The sequence below is a fragment of the Sander lucioperca genome, chromosome 20, assembly GCF_008315115.2.
Source record: "Sander lucioperca isolate FBNREF2018 chromosome 20, SLUC_FBN_1.2, whole genome shotgun sequence".
Classification (NCBI taxonomy): Eukaryota; Metazoa; Chordata; class Actinopteri; order Perciformes; family Percidae; genus Sander; species Sander lucioperca.
This window is the reverse complement of record NC_050192.1, coordinates 4,879,074-4,902,025: the sequence shown is the minus strand read 5'-3', so window position 1 is coordinate 4,902,025 and position 22,952 is coordinate 4,879,074. Positions and strand designations below refer to the sequence as shown.

The window sequence follows — 22,952 nt, the reverse complement described above, 5'->3', positions numbered from 1 at the left end:
CATCCATACCCTTCTCATCTCTGTGTGTGTTGTAACTCTGTCCGATGGCCCCACCGGTAGCTTAGCCTAGCACAGATGCTGGAGGTAACCGGTTCCAAGTGTTGCTGATCTGCTCGGGGCTTATCAGGTGCTGCAAGCATATCACTCTGCCCAAGTAGCACACACACACACACACACACACACACACACACACACACACACGCGGCACACACACACACACACACACACATGCGGCGCGCACACAAATGCAGCACGCACACGCGCGGCACACACACACACACACTCGCACAGTGCGTTTTTACCCTTTAGACAGGTACGCGACGGCTGAGCGTTTTGAAGATTTCCACTCTGGAGGGTGGTTTAACTTTTTTGCGTTTTCAAGCCCCAAAAACGCCGTCACCGTCTAAACGAAAGACACATCTGATAAAATATTTTTACGTTTTCACCCGCGAGCGTATTCGTGTAAACAGGGCCTAAGATAAGTTAACTATGAATCCCAAGGAACATTTCAGAAGGAACCACTCAACCACAAAGCTTAAAAGGCGAACTAAAGAAAAACTGAAAATATAACTGTAGCCTGCAGCTTAAATAAATGAACTCTCAGATTCTGGGCCAATTTTGGATGAATTATGGCACAACAAAGCATTTTGAATTCGCTATAACTCTGATTTGTGCCTCTGACTGGCTTCTTCTCCTCACAGCAGCCGAGGCTCGTGGGTGTTGTAGTATTCCGTCCACCAAACTGACAAAAACAAAAACCTGATTTCCCAAAAAAAAAGTTGAAAAAAACTGATCATAATTTAAACCCATAAGGTAAATTGTTGGGTAACTTTCTGTAGGTCTATGTGAAATAAAATTAAGGATATCATTAAAAGAAAAAAATCTGTTCTTCAAATTGGTTGTACAATTCCAATTTTTTTGTTTTCTTTTATAATTTTGGGAATTTGTATTTTTTTAAGAAGACGAGTAAGACACCTGTGCCACTGAGTTGCCTCCAGCATTAATTTCTTATGTGAAACACAACTGCTGTTGATGTAAATGCATATCTAATCCAATTCCACTGCCCCTCCCTTATGACTCATTGTTCTGCAGTATTTCCCTGATCTTAATCAAATTGTGTACTTGTGTGTGTATTTTGTGTGTGTGCAGGAGGTCCTGGAGTCGTGCCAGACTCGTGTGTCAAAGCTGGAGCTCCAGCAGCAGCAGCAACAGACGGTTCAGGTGGAAAACACCGACGCCAAGGTGCTGCTGGGAAAATGCATCAACATCATGCTGGCTATCGTCACCGTGATCTTGGTGTGCGTTTCCACGGCGGCCAAGTTCACGGCCCCGCTGCTGCGAAGCCGCCTCCACCTGGCGCTCACCTGCGTGGCCCTGTCCGTGTTAGCGCTGCTGTGGAAGAACTGGGAACATTTACAGTGTGCTTTGGAACGATTGCTTCTCCCGCACTGATAATAGGAAGCACAGATGAGAGCAGAAAACTTCCATCAGCCCTGGGGGCTCCGTGATAGGGGGAGTTTACATGTAGCCTTACACCAGCCCTAGTTCCCCAGTGATGTTGTGCTCCCCGTGACATGATTATAAATGGCTCTGCGCTTTGCATGTCTAAATGGGGTCCACACAAAGCCTTTCCCACAATGCACCTCCACTGTAATTCCAACACACAGATGTAAGCTCATATAAGTTATAACTGTGACAAAGATCTGCAACTGCTGTCTACAAGGCTGAAAGTGCAAACATATAAACTTTGCACAATGTTGGCATTAAAGTGCATCACTACAGTCCAAAGTACCATACCGCTAAAACATGAATCGGCTGGAATTGATCAGCCATGGTATTGGCTTTTTGATTCCCCACCTGCTCTCATGTGGTCATCACAAGATTCTGGATTGCACCAACAGCAGACACTAAAATCTAAATATAGAGGATTTCATTGGTGCATGGAAATACAGTGATTATTTCCTGTCCTTATAGGGAAGAGTATTTGTTATAGCACCACCTTGCACCTCTAAACAAACACTCACTGGCTGTGTGTGGCCAGTCTTGACCCCGCACAGTACGCCTCCTCGTACACAGACACATCTACCTGAAGGTTGATTTGTACTGTGTACTAAACTGTTCTGTAAACTTTAGTTTTTCTTGTCAGTGTCTCATTCAAAAGGAAATTTTTAAGCCGTTGTTTTAAACTGTGGGTGTTTGTGTTTGTCTGAGTGTTCGTTCATGTACTGCACGCCTGCTTATGTGTGTCTGCAGTGTTTCACATATATATATTTGCTTTATTGGTGAGAACATCAACATCACTCATGTCTAAATATGAAGCTAGAGCCGGAGGGTAATTAGCTTAGCATAAATACTGAAAACATAGGGCAAACCGCTAGCCTGGCTCTATCTGAAGGTCATAAAATCCACCTCCCAGCACCTGTAAAGCTCACTATGTAACATAATTATACAAAAATAGTGTAAGCAGAACAATTTGTGCTATTATCGGGGTTATGTGCAGGACTATTTCTTGGATAGAAGCATTACATTTCTGCCACCTGTTTTTACACAATGGTAAAATAACATGTAAGTCAGTAAGCTTTAAAGGTGCTGGTAGGTGGATTTTGTTACCTTTGGACGACTGTTTCCAGTCTTTGTGCTAAGCTATGCCGACCAGCTGCTGGCTGTAGTTTCATATTTACTGTATGGACATGAGAGCGGTATCAATCTTCTCAGCTAACTCTCTGCAAGGAAGCTTATATGAATATTCCCCATAATGTCAAACTATAGATTTTAAACTGCATCCCGTCTTGTTGATTTGATGCTCTGGGGTTTTCGTCATGTATAATCTGTTTTATGTTTTTCGGGTAACAGTGAGTTGACGACCAGCTTGCATGTAAACTGTGAGGAAGGCCTAGACGATTAGAAAAAATCTCTAAATGCGATCACGTTTTACTTTAATTGAATGGCCTTTTTACGAGTTGAACAGAACAAATTAACGTTTGTGTGATACCTTTGCTGCATTCAAGTCCTGTGGGGAAAACAACAGCAATGTGCTGACAGTTCAAAGTCTTGACTTGAAAGGATTCCTACCTGTTGAAATTTGTTTTTAAGCCACAGAGAGACTGGGCGTGATTGCTACTACATTTCAATTACCCATAATAATTCCTTTCAGCCTTTTCACACATGACTCTCTCGCACAGCTGGAAAATGACTCACAGCTGGAAAATGACTCACAGCTGGAAATGAGATGAAAACTGCAATAGAAAGTCTTGCCCTGTCATCATATTTTAAGACTTATGAATTGTAATGACTTGGAGGATGAAGGTTGTTTTACTTTAAATAAGTATGTCTGCTCTTGTACTATAATACTGAAATGTTAATAAATCCCTAAGCAGCGTTTACCACTTGAAACTTCCATAGTTAGTAATATCAACACCATAACGACTGTTTTTCCCACATGACTTGAATGCAGCATTACAGATTAGATGGAGGAAACTGAACAATGTAGCTCCGTGCTCCCTAACCCTGTATCACTGTGATGATGAGGGGGATGAAATGAGACTGATGCCTTTTCAGTGCAGCTTATTTTCTTCTTTGTATTCTAGTTGCATCCCTTCAGAAGCCAAATGTGGGTATTTTAAGGCACATAAGCCTTTCTAAGTAACACTGAAATGAGTATTTAAAAAAAATATTTTCTGTTTTCTTACCATCAGTCTTTGATTTTTTTTTTTTTTTTTTGTTAGCTCAAAAACTATTTGTCTGCTCTGCGGGAGAGACATGAACCTCCTCTCCAAAGCGGTTTGTAAGTCCATAGTGTATAATTTCACATTTCTGTCTCTTCTATGTGCATTAGTTTCTGGTTGTGGGTTTCCATCATTTCATTTTTTCTTTTTCAAATGAGAAAATAAATCTTTGTTTTTCTAAGATTGTTCCAGATTTCTGTTTCATAAGGCTCCTTTTTTTCCATTCCTAACATGTTTCCCATTATACATGATCCATCAGACAGGCTGTGTGATGTGATGTTAGGACAGGAGTTCAAACCACTGCAAGCATCACAAGGAATTTATACATAAAATGGGTGTAAATGACTGATTAACACCAGCTGCACAGTGTGATGCACTGGTGGAGAGAAACCTCATTAAAGTATGTTCTTTCTAGTGTTCTCTGCAAGAAAATGAATACACATAGTTCCCAAAATTCCCAACACTGTTATTATATGTGTATTATATGTGTTTTATTGCACATAGAACAAGTAGCAAGGATGTCCCAGCTGTTTTGTCGGTCATACATATTTTATCTTTTTATTCAGATTCAATATTCAGACCTGTTTTGCTCATTTTATTTCCTCCTGCTCTTTGCTCTGTTTCTGCCCGAGTTCATTTTCCTCAGAAAAGCACGGCTCACCGTGACAGGTTAGGTTTAAACACCTGCACTGAGAACATTGAAGGTCTGCATACATTACTGTATATTCTCTATGTATTAATGCATGGCATGAAATACAACGTAGAGGAGACTGCCACCTAGCGGTCAATGTCTCTCACAAATGTGTTTTAAAAGGTTATTTATACAAATACGACCAAAGCAGATAAAGCAGTACACAAACATAAAGAAAAACAATTGTGATTATAATACACACTAGTTAGGGTATATAAATACAAAATGACCAACAGTAAACATTCAGAAAATCATGATACATCTTGTGTAGGCCTATTCTATTTTGATGTGTTATATCCAGTATTAATTTACAGATAATTGAATACACATATGCATCTCATACACATATGCATCTCATATTTGCCCTTCTAGTAATAAAAGAAAGGAAGCAAACAATTTAGGTTCCGAAAGTCAGGAACAAAGTATAATATAGAGAACGATGTGAGCTAGCGGTCATCCACAACACCAGATGGCGACAGTGAGCGTCCGAATGTTTTGGCGCAAAGCGGAAGTCGTCACAACTGTCCGCCTTAAAGAAGTTTAATGTTGCTGCGGAGACCAGCTGCGATTGCCGCTGAAAAAGTAGCTAACGTTATTGATTAAACGTTTTGTTATTGATTAATTTTGACGTATGTAATAATAATAACGGAACGAATTAGCACCGTACTTAGCGGCTTTAAATTGGACAACCCCGAAGAAGTCACACAGGAATGTTGTGCTAACCTGTTAGCTAATGTTAGCAAGTGTAGCTAAACCGTTAACTTAGATGTGACGTTAACGCTACTTTCACGAATTAACGTTAAATTCACATTAGGTTATTCTTCTAACTTGCTGATTAGTTTCTGGATTAACTTCCACTTTAAATGGATGAGCACAAGGAGAACATTCACGCCAAGGACGTCAATGTGAAGATGTCGAACACAAGAGAGAAGGCTGAAAAGGTTGGTGTAGCTAGACCATAGACTGTATATAGAAGGTGTAAACAGCTATGGTAAACAGCGAGCTAACGTTAGCTTAAATGTTATAACGTCAACGTTAGCTACCTTGAAATACTGTTGAACATGTATTTGGTTCACAGATTTATTTAATGCATTTGCATTTTAAACCTAATATAGCTACTAAATTGAAGCTATTTCTACAAAACGTGGTAATGTTAAAGGAACCAGCTATAAAATCGTCTTATTGTCTTATTGTTGGTAACGTTAAGCGTTAAAAAACCATATCGGTGTTTTAGAAGTGGTGGAAGAAGTATTCTGATATAAAGTAGACAACGTTAAGTCCTGCATTCAAAATGTTACTTATTTACTCTTTAGGAATAATAGCCCGTTTCAAAATAATATATATTATATTATTGGATTATAATTAGTGATGCAACAATGTTTAAGCATCACTAATGTTGCAGCTGGTGAAGGTGGCTAATTTTAGTTTCTTATAAATCTGTAAACCAGTAACTAATGTAGTTAAGTAGAAGTATAAAGTAGCTTAAATAGATAAACAGAAGCAAATAAAAGGTAGGCTATATAAACCTAAACCTGCTCTCTAGTATGTAAATATGAAGGGCTCATTTTAAGCTAACGATAACACAACTATTCTTAGTTTCAGGTGAATAATGTATTCCTAAATCCTACACATTGCTCCTTTTTAAAAGACAGTTATTATTTATTTTGAAGTAGCCACTAAATGTTCTCATGACACAACGGTGGTAAAGTGGCTGCATTTGTCCTCCCAGCATTTAGTTCATGAAACATAATATCCAGGAAGAAGTTGAGCAATTAATGTAAAATATTTCAGTTTTCCACTCATTGGTGTAAAACAAAGCAAAATCATTTGTATAATCCTCTAATTTCTGGACAATGTAGAGATGGGTGACAGGAAAAACCTTTACCACCATCCTTAAAACACCAAAAGAGTGAATATTTTTTTGAATAATGGTGTTTATTCCTCCAGAAGAGACTTTAAGAATCTCTGCCAAGGAGTATTGAATCTGATCTGAAAGCTTGTGGTGGCCCAACACCTTACTAAGACACTTTATGATTTTTCCTTAAATGTGTTGCCCACCTGTAAACCAAAGTAAAGAGGGTTATCTGTCGATTAAGAAAGATATTGAGTGACAATTGTGACCTGACCTGTATGCCTTCACAGATGATCAGAACTGTCACATTTTTGGACTTCACTCTTTTTTGTAAATATGTTTATTTCTCTGTATGTTGTGTTTCTGTGACACATACTGACTGATATAATTTCTCTTTAGGCAAAGTCTTGCAGCAGGATATGTCCTGATGAAGAATCTGCTCCTCAGGGGTCCCCGTCTCAGTCTAACAGCGACTTCAGTCATCCGGTGTACAAAGAGATCGCTCTGGCTAATGGACACATCAACCGCATGTCCAAGGAGGAGCTTCGGATCAAGTTAGCAGAGCTGCAGCTTGACACAAGGTAATAGTGTCCCCAATACAGTAAACATAAGATAAGATAAGCCTTTATTGATCCTCTGTGGGGAAATTTAGTTGTTGCAGCAGCACAAGGACAGAATAAGTACAGATATATAGAGACCGTAAACAAATAAGTTATAAAAGGTATGTAAATTAAATACCAGGGCTTCCGCGTGGTCTTAAAAAGTCTAAAATTTCAAAATTACTTTGGACGTTTTTGTCACATTTTCAATGTTTTTGTTGCTTTTTTCAATGTTTTTGTCACCTTTTAGTTCAGTTTGTTTGGAAGTTTGTGTCTCTTTTTTTCTGTAATTTTTGATGTTTTTTGTCGCTTTTTTCAATACATGCATACATGACCTGGGACCTCCCTTGATAGTTGGAGAGCTCAACCCCCCCCCCCCATTTTGAACCCAAAGTTACGCCCTTGATGTCGCTAGTCCAAATATAACTTTCTGCATTACGACTACAAATGGGACCAATATGCAACTTCTATTGCAGCCAATCTAGACACTAGTCCTAAAATGCCGATGAGTAAATTGGGGAATTGTTTCAGACAATGTTTCCAGACTCTGACATCTGACTCTTTTTTTATGTTTTCATTAAATTTCATTCATAATGGTCTTTAAAAGGTCTTAAGAAGTCTTAAATTTGACTTTGTTGAAACCTGTAGAAGCCCTGAATACGAATGGAAGTAAAAATGGAAACTAAGAGTAAGAGTAAAAAATTACATAACATTATTTATTATACGTTTATTTGATTCACAGCTGCTATATAGTGTTTTGACCTCAACAACCCAACTGCATTTTACCGCAAACTTGCGACTAGTTAACTTTCTAAAGCAGGCGCAATCGCTTGTTTGCTGAGAGTCGGGTCGGTGATTGTGAATGTGTGATTGTGTAAAGGTGTTCACGAGATAGATACCAGCCTTTAGTGAACTTGTGAAGTTCGCCAGCCGTCTTTACTCCTTTATGGAGACAGACGCTGTGTGCACGGTGGGCTCGATGGTGTTTTAAGCCTCCAATGTCGCCTTACAGGCAGCTAACCCTCACCTTAACACTAACATAACTTCTTTGACAAAACCATTGCCGCGCTGCCTGCGTTGGGGTCTAAAAACACCAAACACCGCACGGTGTGTGTGTGTGTGTGTGTGTGTGTGTGTGTGTGTGTGTGTGTGTGTGTGTGTGTGTGTGTGTGTGTGTGTGTGTGTGTGTGTGTGTGTGTGTGTGTGTGTGTGTGTGTGTGTGTGTGTGTGACACAAGTGACAGAGAGACGGAGGAGAGCAGGGAAAGGAAATGCAGAAGAACGTGTTTTAAATACCGTTTAAAAAAAAAAAAAAAAAATGTAATAACGAAACACAATGTGCGGCGGCCGGTGTTGATAGTGAGGTGCACCGCCACACATTAGTGTGTGGGAAACACTGTATAAACAAATTGGACTGCACGCAAAAATTAAATTTATTTGCCGAAATCTCAAGTTCAATTCATCAACCTTCAGTATTAAAAGCTACTAAACTTCTCAACATAGAGAGCTACTGTTTCCTAAACTTCTTTTCTCTTTGTGTGTAAAGAGGTGTAAAGGATGTGATGAAGAAGAGGTTGAAGAGCCACTATAAGAAGCAGAAGCTTCTGCAGTCTGCATCTGAGGGAGGACCCACTGACACCTACTACGACTACATCTGCGTGGTGGACTTTGAAGCAACGTGTGAAGAGGATAATCCCTCCGACTTCCATCATGAAATCATTGAGTTCCCCATGGTTCTTATCAACACGCACACCTTAGAAATTGTAAGTTAAGTTTGAGATGTTCAGTTTTTAAACTGCAGAGCCACTTTTGTATTTATGAATGTTTATTTGTTTTTGTTTTTTCATTTATTTTGCAGGTGGACTCCTTTCAGGCATATGTGAAACCAGAGTTGAACCCACAGCTTTCAGACTTTTGTGTGAAGTTAACAGGAATAACACAGGTCGGGTGAGCTTAGTTTATAGCAAAGTGTCATAGTAATCAGGAGTTATTGTGTACCCTTGTAAAGCCCTTCTAGGGACAGTCACTGGAAACTAGCAATAGCTATAAATGCTGTACATTGGAGATTTGTAGCATCTGTCCCTATTCAGATAAACATGAAATGAAATGTACATGAATAAAATGTTGTTTTGTTGAGCAGAAAATGGTGGATGAAGCAGAGCTGTTTCCAGCAGTACTTCAGCAGGTCGTCGCTTGGCTTCAGGAGAGGGAGCTCGGGACAACGTACAAATACGCCATCCTAACTGACGGGTATGTTTGAATTCACTAATGGTGCCAAATTTTACCTGTATTTGTGCTGCTTCTCGTCAGTTTAGTGAAATCTTACACTACTTTGGTGTCTACATCTTCTTAAGGGCCTGGGATATGAGCAAGTTCCTCAACATCCAGTGTCGGCTTAGCCGGATCAGATATCCTCAGTTTGCAAAGAAGTGGATCAACATCAGGAAATCATACGGGAACTTCTACAAGGTTTGTGTTTTTAATTGTTTTAAGATAGGAGACTGAATGTAAATGTCTTTTCTAGACTTTTTCTTTATTTCACAATGACCCCTCAAGGAGGTATATGGACATAGTTACTCATAAAATAAAAGACATATGACAAAGAAGAATATGTTTCGTAATTAAATAAACAAATATGCAAACAAACACATTCTGGTCAGTGTTTAGTACCTCAAAGAAGAAAGAAATAATTTAACAAACTTAGTGAGAATAATTTTTCTAATTTAACAGTGTTTGGATGAATCGTTGTTTAATGTTTTTTTTTTCTCATTAGAACAGACACAAATTAATATGTAATGATACGTTTCTCTTCTTTGAAATTGGCAGATTATAACCTCCATATCTAAATTCATACAGATTAGTTTTATACAGACCTAAACAAAAACAAAACTAGTCTTTGGCAACCTATATTTATTACACAGAGGGTTATTATGAATCTAATCATGCCAATCCTGATGACCCATATCATCCATATCCTTGAGTCGGAGCTCTACTTGACATGTAATATATTCTGTATTTATGATCATCCTGCAGAAACTGTATGACACAGGTAAATATCTGTCATTATGGAAGGTTTAACACATTCTTCATGAATGTGGGTTATTATATTTAAAGCTCAGTCGTGGAGATATCAATATATTAGATGATAACCCACATTCATGAAGAATGTATTTACAGTTGTCGTACAGTTTTTGTCGCAAGTTAAAAAGCTAGTGCATGTCATCTTTTCTTGGGCACCAGTGCTTTAAATTAACAAATATGATGCAATCTGCTGTGTTTCTGTTCACCTACATACCTCACTTCAATGACGACACTTTGTGACTAAATGTGCTTAATGGAGCTGTTAATGGCAAAAGTTAAATGCAGGTGTACTATTTCAGGATTTCTTTGTTAATTGAAGCCCCATCAGAAACCACACCAACCAGCTGTTTTCCTCCCCCAGGTCCCCCGCACGCAAACGAAGCTGAGCACCATGTTGGAGAAGTTGGGTCTGAAGTACGAAGGCCGTCCTCACTCTGGGCTGGACGATTCACGCAACATCGCCAGGATAGCTCTGCGCATGCTGCAGGATGGGTGTCAGCTGCGCGTCAACGAACGCATCCACGCCGGCCAGCTGCTCTCCGTTCCCAGCTCGGCTCCTGTGGAAGGAGCTCCTGCACCTCACAACCCCCGCAGCAGGGACTAGACCTGGGAGCTCCTTACCCCTATGAGTTACAGAAAAGGAAAAAGATCCAAAGCACTTTTATGGTCTTTATGTCAAGTTGTAATGTTTTGTTTTGGAGCATAAAAGCTGTAGGTGGCGAAGAGTATAAATGGGGTCAACATTTTGATTTAAGCTTCATATCTGAGGGGTCCTCTCAGACCACAACTCCATTTATTTTTACACCAGATGTCTAAACAAGGAGATCATTCCAGTGTGTTGTGGGAGGATTTCCCCCTTTCAGTGTTGTCACCCTTCCTTATCAAGCTGCTAATATTCAACAAACAACTTGATGTAAATGCAAATTTCAGTTATCCCATGGTGGTGGGATTTTTTGTTTTTATTTCAGGTTTTGCCTTCAAGAATACAACTTGATTCTATGTCAGTTTTATCCTTTAAAACCCCACACCTGTCACCATTGGGCAAATATAATCACATGAATCCATACAAATGTTGCTGCTAGTGCTGTGCTGTTGGAAGTGCTACATAATAACAGAGCCATAACATCTAACTGGTATATAATGAGAATATGTTGTCTTTCATTATACAAATACAGCACATGTATTCATTTGACAAATTGATGGACAGCTGAATACATTTAAGTCTTATCTGTTGTAACTACTGTAAAAGTTCAGCCTTTGTTGTAGGAGTCATCTTTTGTAATATTGAATTATTTTTTATTTCATGGAGGATGCTCTATTTTAACAGGAACAAATATTCTGAATGCCGAATAATGCAAATAAATATGTTCTTGTAGATAAGTTAGTCATCTTTGTCTTAACATGTATAATGTTGCTGCTCTTTAAATGTTGTCTTTTTTAAGTTTCAAAAACCCTTTAAAAATAATATTTAACTTGCTACATAAGTACTGTACTGAAGTACAAATTGAAGGTGCTTGAGTATTTTTTTTCATGCTACTTTTTACTCACTATATTTCAGAGGGAAATATTGTGATTTTTTTTCTGCACTAAAATTATCTGATAACTTTGGTAACTAGTTACTTTAGCTATTAAGACTTAATAAAATAAAATAATCCTCAATTATAGTAAAAATGGTACAGTTACCTTACCTATTCAAACAGAACAACAAACCTCTGATACAATAACAATTAATACACTTGTGAAACAAAATATTCAGGGAAAAAGTCATAGTATGTCTAAAAAAGTGATAAACTCATAACGAAAAAGTAATAAATAATAGTATAGTATGTCGAAAAAAGTGATAAAGTCACAGTAGAGTATGTTTAAAAAAGTCAGTATAATATGTCGAAAAAGCGATTAAAAAGTCATAGTATAGCATGTTGAAAAAACTGATAAAAAAATAATACTATAGTATATTGAAACAAGACAGTATAGTATGTTGAAAAAAAATCAAAAAAGTCATAGTATAGTATGTCGAAAAAAGTCAGTATAGTATGTTGAAAAAAGTCATAGTATAGTATGTTGAAAAAAATCATAAAAAAGTCAGTATAGTATGTCAAAATAGTCATAGTATAGTACCTCGAAAATTCACAAAAAAATCATAGTATATTATGTCGAAAAGATCATAAAAAAGTCAGTATATTATGTCGAAAAAAAAGTCAGTATAGTATGTCGAAAAAAGTCATATTATAGTATGTCGGAAAAAAAGTCATAGTAGAGTATGTTGAAAGAAATCATGAAAAAGTCATAGTATAGTAAGTAGAAATAGTCATAGTATAGTACCTCGAAAAATCACAAAAAAGTCACAGTACAGTATGTAAGTAACACTGTTGAGTCCTCGCTTCCTCGGCTCCATCATCACCCGGGACATGAAGTTAAAAAGGTTGCAGATGATACCCTTACACTGCTACTACAGCCAAGAACCAGACTGCAGCGTATCATTCGTTCCACTAAGAAGGTGATTTAGCTGCAATCTGCCATCCCTCCAGGACCTGTATGCCTCCAGGACCACGAGGCAGGCAGGAAAGATTCTGACTGAACCCCCCACCCACCATGGACAAACTCTTCAAATCACTCCACTGGCAGGAGGCTCTGCTTTCACATCTATGTACGTTATTATAGTAGACATATTTGGGACTATATCTCTGTACATTGCATATTGTTTTTATGCTGTACTTTGTACTATGAACCTTTGAACATTTCTTGTACAATTTTGCACATTTCTGCAGAAAATTAACACTTATAAAAAGTGTACAGCTCTTACATTTTAATTGTATTGTATTGTACATATTTTGATTGTTATTTTCTAATATTATGTGTTTGTGTCTTGATTTTTATGACTTATGGCATGCCAATGACATTTTCAGTAGTATAGTTGTCAAAGTAAATGAAGTATAGTGTGTCTAAAAGACAGTATTGTGTGTTGAAAAAAGTCATAGTATAGTATTTCAATAAGGTCAAAAAAGTCATAGTATAGTATGTCGAAAAAAATCAAAAAAGTCATAGTATAGTATGTCGAAAAAAATCAAAAAAGTCATAGTATAGTATGTTGAAAAAGTCATAAAAAAGTCATAGTATAGCATGTTGGAAAAAGTCAGTATAGTATGTCGAAAAAAATCAGTATAGTACCTCGAAAAATCACAAAAAAATCATAGTATATTATGTCGAAAAAAAAGTCATATTATAGTATGTCGAAAAAAAAGTCATAGTAGAGTATGTCGAAAAAAATGATGAAAAAGTCATAGTATAGTATTGTCGGAAAAAAAAGTCATAGTATAGTATGCGGAAAAAAGCCATTAAAAATCTATGTATAGTATGTCGAAAAAAATCAGTATAGTACCTCGAAAAATCACAAAAAAGTCATAGTATATTATGTCGAAAAAATCATAAAAAAGTCATAGTATATTATGTCGAAAAAAGTCATATTATAGTATGTCGAAAAAAAAAGTCATAGTAGAGTATGTCGAAAAAAATTATGAAAAAGTCATAGTACAGTATGCGGAAAAAAGCCATTAAAAATCTATGTATAGTATGTCGAAAAAAATCAGTATAGTACCTCGAAAAATCACAAAAAAGTCATAGTATATTATGTCGAAAAAATCATAAAAAAGTCATAGTATATTATGTCGAAAAAAGTCATATTATAGTATGTCGGAAAAAAAAGTCATAGTATAGTATGTCGAAAAAAGTGATAAAAAAGTCATAGTATAGTATGTCGAAAAAGTGATAAAGTCATAGTATAGTATGTTGAAAAAATTAATAAAAAAAATATATTATTATATTAATATTAATTGAGTAAAAGTATCCGATATTTGCTATACCTAAGTATTAAAAGTAATTTTCTGATATAATATAAAAATAATAATGACTATTGTTTTCACAAAATACTAGGCCAACAATGTTCATCATAATGTCCATTGTAAAAATAACAATAGCCCACAAAAGTCTAAATTAGTTTATATTGTCTCTAATAACCAGATCTCAATAAATACTGTTTGAGGATTGTTGCCTCAAGAAGCGTTTTACTCAACTTCAAAGTTTACATCTCAATGCAGTTTGGCCAAAAGATGTCAATTCATTTTAAGAGTAACACTAACTCTGATTAAAAAGTACATTTGTGACTAGATTTTAATTTGATTTTAAAGAAATCTGGTCTTTGTGTAACATATTCTCATTGCAGTCATGGGGGAAAAAAATCTGGGGTTGTGCTTAATAATAGTAAGTCGACACATCAGGACGACAATCAATATAGACAACAATATAGACATAGACAGTAAGCATAGACCTAGACACATACACACATAGACAATGAGTAATGATTCGCCAAACTCCTTTTTTGCAGTGTAACAAATTTCTTCTGATTTTACTTTGTAGTAACAAGTAACAAAGATGCTTTGGGGAGATGTATCGGAGTAAAAGTAAATATTTTATTTAGGAAATGTGGCGTGAAAAGGAAAATTTACAGAAATATAAATAACCAAGTAAAGTACAAATACGTGAAAATTCTACTCAAGTACAGTAAAAAAGTATTTGTACTTTCGTTACATAACAACTTTGGAAAAAATGTAACACCAGAGAAACTGTTAGTCATGCTAAAAGCTAACTAGCTTCAAACTTTTCTTACTGGATTTCATCCTATCTGTCCTCTGCCGTTGTGTTATCTATATATATTTGGATCTTATTGATTAATGCAGGTGTAACTGATCAAAATCGGGGAAATATGTATAGGAAAAACATAATTTCTAGGCACTCAACCATACACCAAAAACACAATTAAAGACCAACAGGAAAGATTTAAGAACTTTGTTTTCAAATCACAATTTAATATTTTTTCATTTCACAGAAACATTTACAAATGCTTTTTGGTCCACATAATGTTTTTATATCTTTGGGCTTATTAGGTATGTATAAAATGTTTCTATCAAATATGTTCAGTCATATATTTAAATACACAGATTGTAGTATCTTATACAGCTAAATTTGTTCTATATTCTCTACACATTCCTGGTTTTGAGCACTGAGGTCACATTGGCTTTTAGTGGTTTCCTTTGGGACTCGTTACTTCAATACTTTAATGGTCTTTGGCAGCTTTACAACTTGTTTCCATTGTTAAAATCCTTTTTGGCACAGCTGTTCAACATACTTGAATGTTAAGTTGTTGGCACTGACAGTGTCAAACATATTACAGTGTTTGGTCCTAAAAGCTATAAAATACTCTGGGAATCATCTGGGAGCAGTATTTTGAAATGCTTTAAAAACATTTGACACCATTAAAATCCCAGCCAGTACACTGGAGGACAGTAAAGAGTTTGAGGTGTTGGAGCGTCCAGGTAGATCACAGACAGGTGCTGTACAGCGTCACTTTGTGGCTGATTTCCTCTAGGAGCCTACGGGCGGTTCGCTCCAACTCGGCCAGCTCTGCAGCTTTTGCCTCCAGGATGAACTGGTTGGCCTCGTAGGAACTCTCCAACTCTGAAAACACAGGAAGTTTAAACTTTTGTCATATTTAGATTGTCACAAAAATGGATGAAAAACATTCATGGTGTAGTATGTCATAAAACGTTCATAAAAAAATCATAGTATGGTATGTCGTCAAAATGTGATAAAAAAGTCTTGGCATAGTATGTCATCACAGTGTAAAAAAAGAAAGTCATAGTATGTAATAAAAATGTTTAAAAAAAAGTCATAGTATAGTATGTCATCAAAATAATTTTGTGCGGCCCCTGAACGTGACATGAAATGCATGCATTATATTTTATAATTGTCCTAAATGAAATATACTGAAAATGGTAAAATCATGTAAAATGAAAATCCATCAAACATTTGGCGGCTACCTCCGAGTTCCTGCAGCTTGATGCTGCTCTGGGCGAGCAGCTCTTTGGCCTCCTGCTGCAGTATGTCTGCTCTTCTCCTCGCCTGCAGCACCGATTCCCCTTTATCCTCCACCAGGTCCTCCACCTCAACCATTTTATCTTTCACCTCCGTGTCAAACTCCTTCACACATGCACAGAAACAAATAACCACATTACTTGGATGACAGCAGCAGATGAAAATGCACCTTTTTTCACATTGTTAGACTGATGGAAAGTAGTCATTACCCACATTCCAAATGTTGACAGTGCGTGTGTCTGTGTGTGTGTCTGTGTGTGTGTGTGTGTGTGTGTGTGTGAGAGACCTGCTGGGCCTCCTCGGCGTTCAGTCTGGCCTGGTCGGTGGTCCAGTCGGCCGTCTTCGCCAGGCGGTCCACCTCCAGGTTGTTCTGTCTCAGCAGGCCGACCTCCCTTTCCAGCTGAACCAGACGCCCCGTGGTGTTACCGAGCTTCAGCTCCGACATCGCCGTCTCCGACTCCACCTGACACACACACACACACACACACACACACACACACACACACACACACACACACACACACACACACATTAAAGTATAAGACATTGCTTCTGTATCATTATAATATGTGCACAACTGTGGCCAGATGTAGATCTATGTTACATAAAAAGACAATGTAAGTTTCTTTTTAACATCAAGGGCATTGTAAGTCATTACATTACATTCTATTAGTTATTCGAAGCGGCTGTATGGGCGGAGCCTTGATACTGCGGCTCCACTGCCCGATCACTACTGCGGAGACCCTGGCTTCAAAATTTCTCTTTTATCTCCGGGATATTTTGCGTTCACTTTTGCAAATTGGGAAGATCTTTATATACAGTCTATGTGAGCTTCTGATTAAATGTGAGTTCACAGGACAGGGAGCTTGATTTCTGTGTTAGAAAAATCGTGCTGGACATAATAATTTCAGACATTTTACAGACAGACAAATGAAAAAAAAATCAGTGGTTAAAAGAATAATGAACACTCAGTCCTTATAGTTGAATCAGTCATCACTGACATCCATCACATTAGGGAATAAAACAGGTCTAATATTTATTAAAACACCAACATTTACAAGCTGTTAGTGGTTTTATCTCCATGACAACAGTAACCTTGCAGGTCAGAGGTAAAACTCACAGAGATCAGCAGGTCCAGAGTACTCTTTGTGTTGTTCTGGGCCAGTTGGATGGCGTCCATGGCGATACTCTGAGCACGCTCAGTCTCAACCAGGGCTGCTCTCACTACATCTGCTGTCTCCTTCATGTTAGACGCCTCTTCACTGATGGACAGATAGTGTATATTATATATATATGTTAACAGTTAATACACTGGGTATGTTTTATTTATAGCAACATAACTTTATTTATATATCATGTAGAGACTATTAAAAAAAAAAGAAAGGGGGATAAAATCACTTTACATGTAAATAAACTGTATTATAGTTGTATTTCTTACATTCTCCTGCTGTATTCATGCATATAAAAAAGGTAAAACAATATTATTTTTTTTCAACTGTTCTATAATAATATTTTGAGTGATTATATACAAATGCACAGAAAAGTCAGCAAAAATGAACTAAAATGAACCCAGACTCATACGTTGTTAAATGTGGAACTCCATGCTCTATTAACAGGAGTGTTCTGTGGATTATTGTGAGCGGCTGGGACATTTGTTATGTTGAATATTAACAATGTATTTAAATTTTTAAAACATCCAAGACGATCCAAACGTAAGCGCGCATGTTACCTGGCAGCCTTGGCCTGTTTCAGCAGCGTCTCTGCAGCCTGGATGTCGTCAGCACTCTGACTGAGGATGGTCTCCACGCTGGTCAGAGTGCCCACCTTCTCCCTGATCTCCTTCGTCAGCTCCTTCAGCTTTTCTGTCGAGGTCGGCATCTCCAGAGCCAACACCTCGTTGGCCACCGCCTCGATCACTGACACATCTGCCTTCTCATCTGGATAATCAGATAATCAGAAACAAAACATAGTGGATGCTTTTTTTCTCTCTGAGTTTGTTTCTTTGAGTTTGTCGAGTTCTCTAACTAACAATCAATACTTCAGCGTCAATCAGAGCTTAAGTCCTTTTATTTTAGACCCTTTTATATTGAAAAAAAAATAGACATTCATTTTTCTGTACACAATATTTTACAATTTGCATAATTGTTTTTACCCAACTCTCAGAATTTTGCAACATTTCAAACTTCACACTTCCAAAAATCACTTATCTTGACAGAATAGACTTAGTCCAATAGATTTAAGCACATACATGTATATCTTTAGTCCAGTCTTTCCACTATTTGACATACAGTATACTGTATCATAGCCTTAAAGCTATAGTGCGTAGTTTCTGCCGCCCCCATGAGGAATTCTAATTAATGACTGTTGGCGCGTCCACATGATACAAGCCTTCCATGACCGCGCACGGCACCCCCCACCCCCCTGATAGTCTTAATTAGCTTTGTAGCAACTCATTTGGCATGGCTTGAATGTAACAGACGTTCATTAATATCAAAAAGTTACGCACTAAAGCATAAAGATAAAGGTATTTGCAGTCCAGTCATAGTTAAAGGTTTGCCTCCAGCTACTTCTATCCAGTTACAATAATATTCAAAGGTGTCTTCTTTAATAAATCACTCAAATCAAAAATCATTTTCTGAGCCATAACTCTTACTTTTTTCAAGCTGCCATAAAACGGAAAATAAAGTTACTTTGCGGTGTACTCACTGGTGAGCAGGTCTCGTATCTCTTTGATGAGGTTGCGGAGCTGCTCGTTGCTCTGCTCCACTCTCTCTTTGCTCCGGTTGGATTTGATCAGCACCTCCAAAGCGTTCACCTTGGCTTCGTTTGCGCGGTTGTTGGCTTCCCACACCTGACCACAAACAAAAATCAATGACCTGCTCACAGCCATCTTAAGTTATTCTACATGAGTTTAGTTTTAACTACGTTCACTCACCATCCTGGAGAGCTTGTCCACCTCCTGCATTGCTGTGAGGATATCCTGGTCCAGGTCTTTGGCTGATTTGAGAGCAGTTTGGGAGGTCGTGACGAGGCCTTCGCATCCTTCTCCGCCACACTGAGGCGCTCCGTCCTCACCGACACAACCCAAACCACCGCAGGGGGAGCCAGGGCAGCCGTCCCCTTCAGCTGCACCACCACATGTCTGCAGAGAGAGATAAAAACATTCAGTGTTAAAGAGCCCCTATTATGCTTTTTTGGATTTTGCCATCGTTTAGTGTATTACATAGTTTATGTATGTAATAGACATGTAAAAACACATTACACTCCAAATGGAGTTTTCTCAACTGCTTAAAAAATAGCTCTCCCACATTCCTGTTTTACATTACATTGTCATTTAGCTGATGCTTGTATCCAAAGCGACTTACAATTGCTATATATATCAGAGGTTGGAGCAACTAGGGGATAAGTGTCTTGCTCAGGGACACGTTGGTTGATGTATCGCAGTGGGAATCAAACCCAGATCTCCCACACCAAAGGCATGTGTTATATCCACTGCGCCATCACCACCCACTAGTGGTTTGAAATTGAAATTCCTCAAGTAATGAGTCATTTATTGAGAATGGCAGCCCAGTTTTTCAAATGTGCAGCCCATTGGCACTGCCTGAGCAAGTATAGCCCGCCCAGCAGTTTGTTTCAGTATGGCCAGCTGACCAATCAGAGCAGACTGGGCTTTTTCAGGAAGGTGGGCCAAGAGCTCAGACAGAGTGTTTCAGGTGGAGGCACTGCAGCAATGGGCAGTATGAGAAACATAATATGTTTTTTCAACATCAAAGCATGTAAACCTATTCTAGGAGACCTCAAGAGTACAAATATGATGCTAAAAAGGAGTATAATACGGGCTCTTTCAGATGAAACTTTACTCTTGCCTTTTTGTAATAGAAACAATACAGAAAGTCTTTCTCACCTTCTTGCTAAGTGGTGACAGGTCAAATTTGTCCAGCTCAGTGGACAGTTTATCCAGCTTCTGCGAGTTTCTTTGGTGCTTGCGGTCAAACTCCTTCTGAGCGCTGCTCAGTTTGTCCTCCGTGGCTTTCCGTACTGTGGCCGACCCCTCCACTGTGTTTCCGGGATTACTGGTGGAGGTGTTGGCGCGGAGCTCTGCCGTCTTAGACTGCATGTGTGCAGCTGCAATGGTGTCCATGGCACCTGAAAACACACACACACACACACACACACACACACACACACACACACACACACACACACGTGTACGCTAAGGTTAGGTTACATGACAAGAATATAGTGGCATATAGTTTTTTATTAAATTAATGGTGGTTTTAGGGGTTACATTTATCTATTTATTACTCTGTGTCACCTCCAACTGTGCAATATGTCATCTCTATTCATTCGCACCTTACTCATCTGTATATCTGTGTTTATATACTGCCTGTTTATATAAAGTTGTTTATTGTGTAAATACGGTTGTTTTATTACTATTATTATTATTATTATTATTATAATAACGATTTCTATTCTATTTTTCCATTCCCTATATTTTATGTATATCTTTTCTCCTATGTGTACTTAATGTGTATTTGTGTTATTCTGATGTGTGTACATCTTTCTTTTGAGATGCTGTAGCACAGGAATTTCCCCAGTGTGGGATTAATAAAGTCTATCTTATCTTATCTTATCTGTTTTCAGCACAGGTTCAACATGACTCAGCTCTTTTGATGAAAAACGCTACCTGGTGGTTATAAAAGCTTACTTCAGGGGCAAGTCAGGAATCCTGTGATGACTATGCTGCCTAGATATGATTCTGATTAAGTTAAACCAAAACTTGTCTTAATACTAGTTAAGGCAATTTCTTGGAAACTTTTTTTCAGGTAAGTGCAGTTATTACGAGAAAATAGCAGAAATGTTCATATCTTGCAGAGTGAAGAAATCATTTAAAACAAATTTCTGGAATTGTACCAAACCGAATCAGCTGTCCTTGGGTCCATGCCCTAACTTTCTACCACATTTAATTGAAATCATTCAGCATTTTCTTCAGATAAGCTAACTACCAAACAGTTTTAAGTGACAGCTCCAGGGTGAGAATAAGTATGACAGATACCTCTACCTCTTCAAACTGTCATACTCAGTGTACTGCTTTGTATTTCTGTTTGGTCTTATTATTTAGTTTTATCGTTGTTCATCTGTTTTTATCTTTTATTATTTGTACATGTAAGGTGTCTGTGAGTGTTGTGAAAGACGCCCATAAAATGTATTATTATTATTATTATTATTATTAGGATGAATGTGACGCAATATACTGATGACACGCTTCTTAGTTTAAGGTTTTTAAAAACACACAGTTTCTCTCATTCCGTTTGGTTTCTCACCCTGGATGTTGGCGTCCTTTGCTTTGTGAACCTGCTGTCTCAAGTCCTGGACACTCAGCTCCAGCTGGTTGGCCTCGGCAGTCAGTGCGTCCAAGTCTGCGTCGGTGGCGTTGGCATCACTGTGGAGAACGTTCAAGTTCTCCTCTGTCGTGTTCAGCTTTCCGTGTAGGTAGGACATCACACCGCTGAAGAAACAACAAGACTGTGATGAACTCAAACAAAAACGTGTCTGCTACATCTTTCTGTAGCTCTCTATTTGTTCATGTACGTACGTAATCTGATGCATCAGGTCCTGAATCTTCTCCAGCTTCACTGCAGCAGGGTTGTTCTCTACTATTTCTCTGACAGCTTTGGCGTTTCTCTCCAGGCTGCCGACCAGGTCTTTATATGGCGCTGTCACCCCGCTGGTCTGCAGCTGTGTTACTTGGGCCTCCAGACGTTGGGTTTGATTGGTCAGCTCGCCCACCACGGTGTCCCAGACAGCAAAGCACTGGTGGCAGGGTTCACAGGTGGGGAACTCACCCATGTAGCCTCTGGCACACTCGTCACAGCGTCGGCCGGACACGCCCTTCGCACAAGTACACTGACCTGTCGCACGATGGCACTGATTGCTGGAGATTCCCCGAGAGTCGCAGTCACAAGCTGGAGACACACAGGGAGGAAAGTCAGGGGGAAACTAATTCCAGGAATCCAAATAAATCCTGGAAGAGGCATACGCCATGAAGAAGAATTAATGTAAGTTCAAGTACCCCTTCCTGCCTCAGATAACTTTGAGGAGACTAAAAATACCAAATACTGAAATTTGAATACTTTTACATGTTTAATTCATTAAAGTGTTCTATTATATTGTATTAGTAAGTTTCTCTACATAATGGTGAAAGGTTTTCACAAGTGAGAGTTTTCTCTACTCTGTCAGTAATAAATTCTGGTGGGAAGATTTGTTAAATTCATTTATGTATTTTTTATTTTTTCTTGGCCTAAAAATTATCAAATCTCAGGATACTGCATCTAAAACAATATTGCGATCTTCTTTTTTTAAAAAACAAACACATTGCATAACTTAAAATTATAAAATGTAAAGTGCCCTCAAGTCTTCATATTCCCAAAAAAATCTAACTGTGTTCTCAATGGTCAGCTTCAACTATGCCTAATTAATACAAAACTCAACAAAGAAATAAGGTGAAATAAAGTAGAAATTATGAAACAATACATGTGCATACTTAAGGAAATAAATGTAAAAAAAATGTATTTCTTTGTTGGCTTTCCATTTCATTTGGCATGGAAGGTCAACAAAATATCCGGACATTAAGATATATATATATATACAGTATAATAACTTATTTTTGGTCTAAAGCTTACGTGAGGCCTAAAGAACTCCATTTTTATTGACAATAACACAGTTATATGACACTGTGTTAGCGTTTTTTAAGTCTCTCCAGGGAAATGAGCCATTTGAAAACAAATTATGTTCAACCTCCAGTTAATAAAGTCAGACATGAATGTCAGACATGAATGAACCCCCCCCCCACCCCCAGGGAAGAAGAATTGAAAGAAGAGGAGGAGTTTTGGTGTAAGTCAGAAAGAAGGAATGCAGCGTTTGAGAGGTTTCAACCATCAGTGTTGCTGCATTTATTTGCATGATTTATGGAGCAGAAGGTGAGTGTAGGGTTTGACGTTTTGTTTTTGTCAGGGAATAGTACGCCTGTTTTTAAAAGCACATTAGGGTCAGAACATACACGGTGATTAAGGGCCA

The 22,952-nt window shown here is 38.0% G+C and overlaps 3 protein-coding genes across 6 annotated transcripts in view; 2 read left to right on the top strand and 1 right to left on the bottom strand.

Annotated features, from left to right (window-relative positions):
- tmcc3 (transmembrane and coiled-coil domain family 3) overlaps window positions 1-3,909 on the top strand; it is a 52,086-nt gene extending 48,177 nt beyond the window's left edge. For all 3 annotated transcript variants that reach the window (XM_031313384.2, XM_031313386.2, XM_031313387.2), the window contains one exon: window positions 1,150-3,909. In XM_031313384.2, the coding sequence (XP_031169244.1) occupies window positions 1,150-1,452 (303 nt within the window). In that variant the 3' untranslated portion in view covers window positions 1,453-3,909. The remainder of the gene's footprint in view (window positions 1-1,149) is intronic.
- Window positions 3,910-4,887: 978 nt separating this feature from the next.
- Window positions 4,888-11,327, top strand: eri1 (exoribonuclease 1). Of its 2 annotated transcripts, none has more exons than XM_031313587.2 (7): window positions 4,888-5,357; window positions 6,668-6,849; window positions 8,413-8,629; window positions 8,722-8,808; window positions 9,007-9,116; window positions 9,221-9,335; window positions 10,309-11,327. In XM_031313587.2, exons 1-7 carry the CDS (start codon window positions 5,280-5,282, stop codon window positions 10,549-10,551), a joined length of 1,032 nt encoding a protein of 343 aa, XP_031169447.1. In that variant the 5' UTR covers window positions 4,888-5,279; the 3' UTR covers window positions 10,552-11,327. The 2 variants fall into 2 exon arrangements, with proteins under 2 accessions (XP_031169447.1, XP_031169448.1); XM_031313588.2 differs by having other exon boundaries at window positions 4,892-5,357; window positions 8,725-8,808.
- A 3,461-nt stretch (window positions 11,328-14,788) lies between these two features.
- The window catches only part of lamb1b (laminin, beta 1b), a 28,411-nt gene continuing 20,247 nt past the window's right edge, over window positions 14,789-22,952 (bottom strand). Inside the window, exons 24-33 of the mRNA XM_031313526.2 lie at window positions 21,472-21,841; window positions 21,200-21,384; window positions 19,780-20,021; window positions 18,811-19,017; window positions 18,582-18,726; window positions 17,605-17,812; window positions 16,996-17,137; window positions 16,162-16,338; window positions 15,821-15,980; window positions 14,789-15,458 (exon numbers count right to left, since the gene is read on the bottom strand). Coding sequence (XP_031169386.1) covers window positions 15,322-15,458; window positions 15,821-15,980; window positions 16,162-16,338; window positions 16,996-17,137; window positions 17,605-17,812; window positions 18,582-18,726; window positions 18,811-19,017; window positions 19,780-20,021; window positions 21,200-21,384; window positions 21,472-21,841 — 1,973 coding nt within the window. The 3' untranslated portion in view covers window positions 14,789-15,321. The remainder of the gene's footprint in view (window positions 15,459-15,820; window positions 15,981-16,161; window positions 16,339-16,995; window positions 17,138-17,604; window positions 17,813-18,581; window positions 18,727-18,810; window positions 19,018-19,779; window positions 20,022-21,199; window positions 21,385-21,471; window positions 21,842-22,952) is intronic.